The sequence below is a fragment of the Opisthorchis viverrini genome (genome assembly GCF_000715545.1).
Source record: "Opisthorchis viverrini unplaced genomic scaffold opera_v5_184, whole genome shotgun sequence".
Lineage (NCBI taxonomy): Eukaryota > Metazoa > Platyhelminthes > Trematoda > Opisthorchiida > Opisthorchiidae > Opisthorchis > Opisthorchis viverrini.
In genome coordinates, this window is record NW_008751839.1 from 624148 (window position 1) to 637436 (window position 13289).

Here is a 13289-nt window from a genome sequence, read left to right on the forward strand (position 1 = left end):
GGTAGAGATGAAGATGGCGTCTCATAATACGATGCACGCTGGCGCGGTGAATGCCGGTCAACTGAGACACCTGAGTTACTGTCGAAGATGCCATGGTGCTCTGGGACGGAAGTTGTTCGACGGCATTCTGTAAAATGGGCGCTCTTTCATCACTCAGAGACTTTCTCCCTTTGCCACGAAACTTCACTACAGATCCAGTGGACTCAAATTTCGCAATCAAGCGTGTAATGGTCGACACGGCGAAAGGATCTTTGATGAGATCACGTTTGGTTTTTGTAACAACGAAGTGCAGCGATGGCGCTTTCACCAAGGGAATACTAGAGTTGAAAAATTTCAATGCGCGTACTAGCATCCATCTTAAACATAAAATGTTGTAACCTGCACAAAAAACCTTCTTTATGTAGCTACCAATAACTAAAAATTTTGTTATCCTTACTTTGAGTAATTACGTTTGCTTACCCAACCAAATTTTNCTCTGTATATATATATATATATATATATATATATATATACTGATGTATGTAATTCACAGTACGAATTGGATTTTCATATCAGAAACACAGAGTACGTGCACAATGAGTCTCATCCATCAATCCATAAAGTTGGCCTCAGTGTCAACCTTCCTGGAAAACCTGCGCGTTGATTTCACCGTGAAACGTGTCAGCGTTTTCGCTTCGTTCGGAGCAGGTCAGCCAATTTTCGTTGCCCTTTTGTCCTTTTCATACAATGCATCCAAAATCTCCAGATATGTCCTTCACCCGCGGGGTGCGAGAATCATTCAAGGGAGAGTTGCTTTGTTGTGCGTAATATTCGTGCTCTACCGCCTACCATAAGATCAAAGTGTTGATAGAACATAGCGCAGTTCTACAGGCTTTTATGTCTGGCACCCCAGGGGGCAAGTTGAACCGTTCCCAATGACGATAGAGCTACTTAGTGTACAAACAATCAAGCGAGAGACTAATACGAAGTGCAGATCTAATGTTCAGTATTGTGAAACCTCAATTACACAACTCTAAGCGTAGAAAACACCACGATGTCTCTACCGAATACATTCGTGCGGTAACAAGTTACTACTACTTGCAAGTAGTGTTACTGCCTTTCAACTGTTTGACTATGTAGACTTACTACTCGAGGGAGAATCAAGACCAAATCGATAAAAGCAGGGTGGACGAACAAGCGACATCGTTTAATCCGACGACAGTTTTTTCAAGAAGGTCAGCTCCAGCCACCCGACAAATTTCACAACTACGGACGCACGCACAAGATCAATGAACTTGTTCGACTATCATGAATTGCCGTCAAGGTTTAAAGGGTAGCATGGAATAGCATTCAGTGAGGTTTTCATTTTGGTCCTGGAAACTCTCATTATCTATCCATCTAAAGAGCTCTGATATTCACCTACACTTAAGTGACCGATTTTTTAAGGATCAAGTTTCATGCAAAAGTACCAAGTCAAGAAGTGAAGGTCAGTTTCCACTTAAACACCAGTGAACGGTGAATCAGAAGGTGTTCAAATGTTTACCCGGTAAGTGTCCATGACGGGGAAAAAGTGTGTTAGCGGGCAAACAGCGGGAATGTCATTCGGCCTTGGAAAACCAAGTCCCCGTTTGTTTTGTTCTTAGTTCGCCGGTGTACGAATTTTATCAACGACTGAAGCAGTTATGTGTACACACTACAAAATCTTCCGTGTGTCGTTCATCCAACTCAAGATACTTACCAGAGTTAGTCAGTGAGAACCAAATAAAGCGTTAGGAGCACTCCTTAGGATAACAATGTACTTCAGATGCATTGCCAACCATGTGTGAACCAAAAACCTGTTCATTTATCAAATATGCACTCATTTGCAAACTAATTTGGTTTTTTCGAAAGACTCACCTGGAACCCAGCTGAATCTCTCGTTTGTGATGTTCTCAGGCGACTGAATGTGCTGCACCAGGCCGCCCCATGTTTCAGTCGCCACGATATTCGAGATATCGCGATACATGTATATCTTTGTTTTCAAAATTAATTTGCCAGTGAGTGTATATTCGCTAATTTCGTGCAATTCGGTTTGAAGTAGAACATAAGGTTGACGGAAACCCGGGGACTGCGCCTACCTGATGAGCCCCAAAAAGGGCGAAACCGGTCGTGGGCTTTCGACGGATTTTCAGCAACCTTATGAGTAGTACATCACAAAGATATACTTGTTCATTTATGTTTGTCTGGTAAGTAGTTGATAGCAGCTCCAACATCGGCTTTAGATTTATGGTTCTGCGGGGTTTCCGAGTGACCAATGTAGATCTACACTCTTATCTAACCCATACTGGTCGCACTTCTGTCTTACCGTTCAGAAGTACATCCTCATCGAAATACATCATGAACGGGCCTGTCAACAGTGTCCTCCTTATACTGGCTGGGTTACATCTCCGTTCAGGTTACAATAAAGAAAAATGGATAACTCGCAGCGTTGGGGGACCTCACTGTGGTGGACTTTTTTGCAGGAATTCACCATGTACTTCGGCAAAAAACGTCGGATTACCAGAAAAATTGCTTTCATGGAAATCGTTCCTATCAGTAAGAATTCTAATTGGGGACAATGACGATCTATTTCAGGAATGCATGACTACTGCTCATCATATGACTACTACTCGTTTATGCGCAACTTTCTTTCTTTCAAAGCCTTCCGCGGCCATTTCAAATCGAGTTAATTCATCCATATTTGTGCATAAAAATCAGTCAGCAGATTAGTTTCTAATGATGGATCCCCACTTTACAATACCAAATGACAACCACAACAGAAAGGTATACCTTGTTTTGACAAAGCCAACTGTCTGTGGAAAACCGCTACCATAGCGACCAAGGCCATTCTATGTCATATGGTTTGGTGGGATGAATTTTCACCTTACTTTTGACGCTTTACAGTCCGTTTGTTTTGTTCGGGTTGGTCATGTGAATATATGAAAGGCATTTACGCGTGTGCTGCAGTAAAATGCACGTAAAATTTGATACAATTGATTGAGTTGTTATAAATAATGACATCTATGCAGGTTGCTCGGAAAATTTACACGAAACTCACGAAGTCTAGAAGTTATCAAAACCCGATCGGCTATAAAATCGCAACCGGATTCAACAGAAATCTAGGTGATTTGGTTATCAAACTACGGTAGACAGCCATAGAAAATTCTGGACAGCTGCTTCAGTGCTCCATTCTCAAAAAAAAACACTGATTATACATGTTTGTTGTGTAGTGTACTGCATTTTGTGTAAAACATATAATTTTGGACGTGAATACTTAATTCTCAGTATCACCAGGAAAAACAGTTCCATCTGAGAAGTCTTCACTCGAGAAGCCAATCAATACGCGACCACGTGATGTGGCTTCTGTGATTAGACGATGAACGGCGCTAAACCCCGTCTTAATGTGAACTAATCGTACTGCTGTTCAGCCGCTCGTGTCCGGAATTTCAAGCGGCGAAGTATTGGCCGGATAGTCGCGGGTTCGATAGCCCCTTGAGCTTCGTGCGATGATCCACAGTGAAGTTGGAGTAGCGGTACAGCGCTCCTCGGCTTCTCAAAGAATAAAATCCTCATGCAAAATTACCGAATACCTTCAAACGTTTCCCTCAGATGAACCGTTCGCCAAATAAATCCACACAAAATGCACACTTCAGTGAGTTGAACGTCCCTACGGGACCTTGAACACAACTTTCAGCTTTCTGATTGTTATAGCGTCAGACCAATTGTGGATTTTCATTGGGGGTACACGTTCGCTCCAATCTGTTATTGAGTAGGAACCATTCATAAGAAATTAACTTGCCAATATCTCTATAATTTCCCTCCAGCATTTGTTCTCTCAACCAAAGATATCAAATGCGGTGTATCTATGTGTATGTATACCCATGAATGTTGCATTCTCTGAAGAGTATAGAATCGCTGGTTTGTATCTGTCGTCGATTAAACTGAAGGAGAAGCGTGTACGAAAACCTCCGGTCAGCGCACCAGAAAATGCTATCATAGAGAGCCACAACTGTGATGGACCGGCGATTGCAGATGACAAAGACTAAATGACAATTTTCGAGAAATACACTCATTTGCAAATCAATTTGGTTTTCACGGGGGACTCAACTGAATCTCTCGTTTATGATGTTCTCCACCTGAATGTGCTTCACGCAGGCCGCCCCATTGTTTCAGTTGGAACGATATTCGAGATATCGCAGTATATTTTCATAAAGGAAGCTACTCACAAGATTACTGAAAACTCTTCGACAGCCCACGACCGGTTTCGCCCTTCTCGGGGCTCATCAGGTAGGGGGAGTCCCCGAGTTTCCGTCAACCTTATGTTTTACTTGAAACCAGATTCCATGAAACCATAAACGAGAGATTCATTTGAGTACCCCGAAAAAACCAAATTAGTTTGCAAATGAGTGTATTTCTCGAAAATTGTCATTTAGTCTTTGTCATCTGCAATCGCCGGTCCATCACAGTTGTGGCTCTCTATGATAGCATTTTCTGGTGCGNAGAAAGGCGAAACCGATCGTGGGCTGGCGAAGAGGTTTCAGCAACCTTGTGAGTAGTCTCCTTTATGTAGATGACAATTTAGTCGTCAGTTTAAGGCATGGTAAAGATGAAAACCGGCAACGAGTAAACAAACCAGAAATGGGGGACAACTCAACATTTCAATGGGTTGACGCAGCGTTGAGTGAAGGAAGATGAACAACAACGTCAACAGTGTTCACTAAATATTTTAGTTTCAATTTGAAAGGCATCTGGAGGCCACTGCTGGATCAAGTGCTAACTATTAGGAATTTCACTACCTGTCTTTGACTGTTCAAATCTGAGGTATTCGTTTGACTGTGCCTGCCTCAAAGTGACTCACTCTCCTGCTGGTGAATCCGGCTCGGCAGATATAGCCGGATCGATAAACTAGGCACTTAATCCTTTTTTGCCTTAGGTCGGAACGCCTAAGGTTTCTTTCAAAACCATCCATTTACTCTACTTAACCTAATTAAATCTTTCTAAGGCAGGTTAAGGGATACTGGGGAACCATTGGACCTGTTCACGCCCTGAACACATGGCGAAAGCGTCGTTCATGTGCCATGCAATTGGAAAGTTGGTTCCTGATATTACGCAGTCAATATCGTTGATGATTGTATTTGTCAATACTGACCGAAGGAGACTCGCCATGACAACACCGTCTACGTATCCATAATAAGTAGTAATGAATGCAAAACTCTTTGTCTTTTATGCAGTCTTTGGAGTGCAAATGTAAATTGCTGTGGGAAGCCATCGGTGAGGACTTTGAAATGTAGATATTGGATGCCAGTAGCTTGTACTGGATGTCCAACTGTTTCATTAGCTGCGCACAATTAGTGAAGTCCTCAAGACTAAGAACATTACCAGAATGTTACAGACTTGATCAGTTTGACTATCCGCTCTACCATAAAGTGGAACTCATGGGGTTAAGATGTTGGTAGTCAGTAAGACATTCGTGGTATTTTCGAAGCCATGTCGGTTTGTTTTGAATTTAAGACATTTTGTTTGTATATTCAATAGAGCTGGTCAAAACAGCGCCGTGTTTCTTGTCATCCATTGGGTTAAGTATCTGATATTTCTGCTCAGCAGAGGAATTTATTCCATGCCACACACCTAACGGTGGTTTGAACGTCCTCGTGGTCGAGCATACCATTCTGAATTGGACGTGCTTGTTATCTGTACACCTTGCGCTCATGTGCCGAAAGTGAGCAGATGTTGAACTACGTTTCCACAGATTGCACCGGACTGCACACAAAAACAGCAAGAACCGGTGAAAGGGGAAAAACCCTTCGCCGCGATGTCATTCATTAACAAACGCCAACTAACCAGTTAAAAGCTGGTGGACAGAAGCGGAAAATCTCAGTTCACATTAGTTTCAAAACCTGAACATCCTCACGTGTCTTCTTTAACTTCCATGGATATTCATTAACTGTTACACAACTGTAAACGAACATTGCACAGAAATTACACAAGTTCCGTAATAAAGTTCACCTTCCATTAGACGCTTGGTGGAGCTTCAACACGACCACAGACTACTCGCAAGCCTCATCAGTAGCATGCGTTTTCGCACTGGTACTGATACACCTCAATTATATTTTAGTTGCAAACAGATAACCACTTAGTGCTCATAAACAATATAGACACGTCACTGGAAGATAACTGCGTGGTTCTATTCTCATCAACCGAACAGGGCGATCAACAGGAGCCAGGACCTTGCGGTAAGTGATTCAATACCTTTTCCACCGAAACAAATCTTATTTATGAAATTGGCAGACAACAATGTACTTTGTAATGTGGAACCTAGACTAGAAGGCCGAAAGATATCATCAGGGAATCCGTGGTGGAAAGTTATCAACAGGCGAACCCAAAAAAGCCCTCACACTCTTTATTACATCCATACAGGAATGTTTTTCGAAGATAATACTATCGATCGTTCTGCTTTTTAGTTATGCGAGACAAAGCAGACTGTAAGTAGCATTTTACTTGCTTCTATTCACGACTGGTATTTCCCGAACAATTACTTGTTGTTTATTCTTTCCATGCATTGCAATATAGCACAAGGCATAATTTTGATGTCTTTGGACTGCCAGAGTTATTTTATCCCGAAAGACTGTGCAATCTATCGATTTAGCCGTTTATTGACAACAATAAATTACGTGACCATATGGTGAAGACAAATCATCACCCTTCCCCTCGGTCTGGGTTTTCATCATTCAGAACTGGACCTCCGCTTGCAGTGATCAATCCACACAACAAGTCCGATTTCGATGCCACCACTTACGTTTTCTCTAAGACAAATCACAAAAGTCCAAGATCTGACATGCTTTGGTCAGCTTAATAAAAAGCCGCATGCTCACTATCAAAAACAGTGCCCAGCAATATGTTAACACACAGGTTTTGTATACAAATTCGTATAATCGACGAGCTAACCAAATTCAAACACGCGTTTTGCAAAGTTAGAGAGTCGACAGCAGGACGAGGCATCTCGTCAGTCTCTCGAAAAATTCATATGACATACAGATGGCTCAACACTGTTTCACTTAGTATCTCACCTCATTACGAAAGGTCGGGATGGACCTAAAAATAAAAAATCTGGAATATCCAAAATCATCACGTCTACCACGTGACTGTTTAAGCAATTTGCTTCACTCATTTGGCTACTTGGAATTAGTAAGTAGTTTATACTTAATTCACATTCACCTTCAGTGTATGTGAGAGTCCTACCAGGGTGTAGCAAAATTGAAATAAAAATCAAGCAAATACACAACACTAAGGAAATATGAAGCCTACTGAATAGCGACAAGCACTCAACACAGCTGTAATTGAAAATGTGCACAAAGTCGGTTCAGTTTTAACAACTGCTAATTACAAAACCTTGAAGTGTATTTAAAATACCAACATTTGTTGTGAAGGTGCTGTTCAAGGGACCATCTATTTTTACTAAAGTTTTCGTGGATATCCATGGGTCTTTGTGGACGTCCAAAATGCGGATAAACTACACTAGCAAGCACACAAAGCCGGCGCCAAACCAGCCCACAGACCATTCGCTCACCTTGTAGTGTGTACAATCCACGTGCTAAAATCTACTCCGAACTGGTCAGCGAGTATTGGGTAGCTTGCTGACATCGGGAGAGAATTTAAAGATGCTTATGATAGGCGTGCGCGCGCTTCGACCGTATACTCTCTAAATTCTTGGTGGAACAACTCAGTGGACACCTGTTTTCCAAACACATTGGAAATGCTTTTGGCCTTCCACGTGCCCCGTCGTTATTCCATTCTCTCATTTCTTTGGGACCACGGCCACTAAACCGGTACTTGGGATACATTCACCATTGCCCAACTGAAGTATAGCAAGCCATCGTAGACGTTCATTCTAAAAAAACCTGCTGTACTATCGGGGGAATTTTTGTCAGACGCCTAGCAAGTTGGCTATGAATTTTGAAGAAAAAACAGGTCACAGTATATTGAAAGACAGTGGCTTCACGTAATTTCGGATGGATTAAGTATTTGCAAGCCATCTTCCACGCTGTTTTTCATCCTATCGAGGATTTGCTTACAGTCAAGGTAGCAGTGCCTTATAGTCTCTGATAGCTTTGTTTACAGCTGTTGCCAATTTGCACACACACTATTCTTTCAGCTGTAGCACCCTTTCGGTGCCTAGCTGTCATGCCACCTGAACGGAGCACGAGGGCTGGGATACTGCTAGGTTGCCCAAGCCTAGACAGGGGAAGTCGATAGGCACAGGTCGGGTTCGAACCACGAACCTCCCGGTCAGTAAATTCGCTCTCTAACCACTGAGCCATTTCACCCCCAACGTACACTATTACCTGAACTCCGGAAAGGTTGGTTAATAATCTTACCAAAATGAATTAAATTAAGGCATGATTTCAAGACACTTCAAAACAGACTCTGTACTGCGACTCATACATCAAAACTATGGTGTTACCGTACTTAATTCCGAGAGAGCACAAATGCTGAACTTTATGAAAGGCCACAATGCCCTATTGTGATTAACCATGTGTGTGTTAGGATAAGTTCTTAATACTATCGTTACTACTAGTCCCTTAGTGATCTCTACGGGTAAGGTAGGCGGATTAGAAAGTAAGAATTTTCCCGGGTAACCGCCACTCTCACCAGATACCAAACCACTGTAATTTCTTTCTACAGGGACGAGGAAAGTGAACTTTTCCGAACATGGTCTTTCTCCAAAATGGGAATGATGTCGCTAATCCCCGAATCAGCAACATGAACGGTTCTTTCTGGTGACTCGTGTGGTGCAAGTGTGTGTGTGTGTGTGTCGGATGTCTAGTGAGCCTCCGGTGTTGATAAACCGCCCTTCGAACATCCTGGATGCATGTTCGACCCTCATGCCTATTGAACCTGGACGGCAGATTTCCAGCGCGTCTGCGCCACTGGCTCTCCCACCAATAAACCGACAAGTTTTTTTTGCTATCGCATGATCTTGCGGTGCTTTGTATTTCAACGTCGAACTGTATGCTGATAATTTAAAACAGAGAAGAACTAACACTGGAGATCGCAGACGGTGGTAACAGCATTGAAGATCGTAGTCCAACGGAGGAAAACGTCGCGGCGTCTCAGAGAATGCAGCGCAGTTGGCTAAAAGGGCCACTATCAGATGCACTTTCGTTCACCTTGTAGGAGGCCTCGATGCACATCGCGGTAGAACAGAAGCATACAAAACTATCAACCGTTCTAAATAGTGGCTCGTGAACTGACTGCTATTTCCCCATTTTTTGTGAAATCACTCCGCATTAGTTGACTGCGTGTCATGTTCACACTGGTATCACCCGAGCTGCTCGCATTTTTGGTTGCTGTTCTAGTGCGCCTAATAAATCGCCTGTCAAACTGCGCATCTGACGGCTTTGCTTGAGACGTTACAAGTGATGATGTTACCTCGTTTGTTTATAAAAACATTGAGCAAAATTTCAAGCTACCAAACGTACTATCCACCAACAACACTTTGTATCTCCCGAAAAACCAAATTAGTTCGCTAATTTCGTGCAGTTTGGTTTCAACTAGAACATGAGGTTGACGGAAATCCGGGGATTGTGCATACCTGATGAGCCCCAAGAAGGGCGAAACCGGTCGTGGGTTGTCGATGGTTTTTCAGCAACCCTTTGAGTAGTACACTACAAATATACATGTATCGCGATATTTCAAATATCGTAGCGACTGAAACATGAGGCGGCCTGGTGCAGCACATTCAGTTGCCTGAGAACATCACAAACGAGAGATGCAGCTGGGTTCCAGGTAAGTCTCTCGAATAACCAAATTAGTTTGCAAGTGAGTGTACGTTCCACTTATCTTTGAAACTAAAGCCACCTGACTAGTGAGCTTATTTTGACTGTTCCCTTTCGAGCCTCCAGCCTCAAGGTCTGAACCATAGAGCAATGTAAGTTCCACTTCTCTTTGAAACTAAAGCCACCTGACTAGTGGGCTCATTTTGACTGTTCCCTTTCGAGCCTCCAACCTCAAGGTCTGAACCATAGAGCAATGTAAGTGGCTAACGATTTGGCATAGGAATTAAGACAAGGAAGCTTGACTTTCAATGCTACTGCGCACAGCACAGAGTGCCCTACCATACCAAATTCAAGCAACAAAGATTAAAGACCTTGGGAGTTCAATCGGATATTCAGCTATAAAGACCCAATAGATAAACGCTAATCGTTCTGATGGACGTCTGACTATATAACGAGGTGAATAGATTTTTGACGTGCAGTTCCAAATTTAAGGAAACTGAAACCATGAGAGACAATCAGACGGTGATGGAAACGCCCATCTAAAAATGACGCCCTAAGCAATAAAAATACACTGACACTCAAGCTTTTTAGCGCGATTGATTGACTGGCTGTATGTCTCCCTCGGCTATACCGTTTCTCAAAACTGTACGAATCAAGTTGACCACTAGAACGAATCTTTAGTGCATTATTCAGCCTACATTACCGTGCTCTGGTCAAGGGGATAATTGGCCGAGCGTATGAAACCAATCATGAAAATGTATGAAGTCACCAACTTGTCTTGCGCTGAGCAATCATACTGCTTGATGGTGTGCTGAACTCGGGAAACGCGAAATTCCACAAGACTCTTGACCGTCTTCAGAAATACCAGAGCAAATACCAATCATGTATGAGGACAGGATCGCAATACATCGGGCGCTAACCGTGGAAACCCAGACACCCTACATCTGATAAGTTCAGGAGCACGGTTAACTTCCTTCAATATCTACACAGAGCCCTTCGCCTCATTTCGGCAGACCGGATCCGGAACTCAGGAATTCGAATACACTCAGGTTTCTCTCAAAACAAGTTGTCTACGGTTAGCTAAAGATCATAGTGAGAATTCGTAAATTTCGAAATATCGCTGCTAGGAAAGCCTTGATGTAGGGCTGAAAGAATCGCACTTCTTATTGTGGGTCCTGCGTGTACATGAAACTTTAGAGAGTTTCGGAATAAGCACCACCGACAGGAGTGAGAAGTCTTGAGCATCCACGCATCTGAATGTAAGGGATCATCTAAAAGTCTCTACATTGCAGAAACTTGTTAGCTCACATGCCTTACTAGGAACAGTCTTTTCGGTCACCAGTAGACACATACTTTTTAGTAAGATCAGACTTTGAACCAGCAGCGTGCTCACACCGTCCTATTTGCTTAATGGGAATAACTGAGTTTAAGTTGAGTTCGTTTCATTTCCTAACCAGCACTTGTCTGACATACTGTCGTCTTACGCTCGATAAATGTCTTCAGATACTCTGATAGGGCATTGATGGCTGGAATTTAAAAGACTTGGCTGATGACCCCAAGACCTGGTACCGGTGCTTCATGTTTAAACGGGCTGGTGGTTTGTCGCAGGCCTGCCACCTGCTAATTTTGCCTCTTTGGGTCTACATCGGCGTCAAGAATACGCACGCAACACCAGCATCGGCGCCATACCATTCGTCTGAGTCTGTCCAGCAATGTTCAACAAATCTGATTCAGGTAACAACCATTCACTTTGTCACAAAAGCCACCGAAGTGAACGGAGAAAAACAGTACAACTCTCTATCAAGAGGACCAAATAAACCATGGATGGTTTGACACAGCGAGAGTTAGAACATTCGCATGGCAGGTTTGGTTGATAAATTCACTCAGCGTATGAAAAGATTCTTTGAATCGGCTCAGGTAATGACAATGCGATCCAAACACAGAATGGGTGGTGTTGTCCAGAAGCGCCACAGGCAAGTGTTTGGGGAAACCGGTGCTGTGTAGAAAAGAACAGAATGTAATTTTTACGTTGTGTCTATTTTCCCAGATTGATAACATGTTTTGACGAATGATCTTCTTCTGTTTAGGCATTCTTAACTCGCTTGAACTGTTTGGGTGGTTGTGATAGATTAGTTGAGCACGCATATAACCAGTGATTGCAGAGACCTTCAGACATCTTACTAACCTAAAAAAAAGTGTTCTCCAAACAGGATCATAAAAGTTTGTCGATTCTAGCTCAGTAAACGATCGATCTAAAACTTTGACATACACCTCGATGTAAGGTAAGCCTTTTTATTTTACCTGACCTGACGATAGACGCTTTACACAAGAATCTTAAACGAAAGATTGCTTCTAAGGGCAATAGAAGTAAACATAAATGACATAACATAATACAACAATGGTTCTGTAGGGTCAGGATCACTACGGATGTACCGGCGGACACTACTGATGGGGCATGCGAGTAGTATGCGGTTTCCTCGTAACTCCTCCTCGAGTCTAATGAAAAATAGGGTTTATTGCAGAACTTGTGGGGCTACTTTGCAGCGTTCGGTTACAGTTGCGTGATAGTCAATGAATATTCGCGAAAGTCCAAGAAGACGGGCTAGAATGCTCAGTTTTTAAAAACAAGGTGCTTATGAGATGTTTACTTTCCTGTTCAATAGTTTGTAACTGCTTAGTTAGTGTTTGCTAATGACGTTTGCGGCGGAAGGCTTTCCTCTTTACACTGAAAATGAGTGCATAAAATAGACTTGGCCATAGCGAGGGACCACTAGCGAAGGTAAAAAACGTAGCAAGTATTTCTTGAAGCGGAGTTCGGACAATCATCAAAGGGTTGATCACTAAGAAGCCAACAAAGACAGTCCTTGAGATCCCGCACCACGTATGGAAACGCTTCAACGATGAGACAGTAAGGTGGTAGCTATTTTGAAGAAGACCTCGGAGAAGAACGGGATAAAAGTAAATACAAGTACCAACAGACCTACAGGACAGACTGAACAGAACAGAACGCCGTCCGTCTCATGGAACAAAAAGCCAGACGTCCAACTCTGCCAAAGACTACTCAGGAGGGAAGGAACAAACTAACTTGCCTGATAGCGTAAAACTCGAATATTTCACAAGAGGACGATGAGAACAATAATACTGAGAACATTGGCGGGCTAATAATTAGGTCATTAGGGGAAGTATCGGAAATGGTAATGTCTTTGCATTTAGGACATTGAGGAAGCTCTTACGTGGCCAACAAACAATCTCATTCGTTACAGGTTGCTCCAGGCACATGACAGCATATATACGATGAATGTGAAAAACAGGGATTGGTGCATCCTTCAAGTCTAAAAGGAAGGCGAAATGGGGTAAAAATGCACTGGAGATTGTAATGCTCTCAGCCGATGAGGGAAACGACCACCCACGTATGTAAGTTGTGTGCGGCTTTGTTCGCCTCCTGCCTTGCGAAAAGTTGCGGAAATTGTTCTCCGTCGATACCGTCGAAGTATGAATGTACAAGGCTTGCGCAGC

General features: G+C 42.9%; 1 protein-coding gene across 1 annotated transcript; it reads left to right on the forward strand.

The window, feature by feature from the left end:
• Positions 1-7083: 7083 nt before the first annotated feature.
• On the forward strand, positions 7084-8250 carry T265_07718 (hypothetical protein; the record flags this gene model as incomplete). Its single annotated transcript, XM_009173314.1, has 2 exons — positions 7084-7182; positions 8116-8250. 2 exons carry the CDS (start codon positions 7084-7086, stop codon positions 8248-8250), a joined length of 234 nt encoding a protein of 77 aa, XP_009171578.1.
• Positions 8251-13289: the final 5039 nt, after the last annotated feature.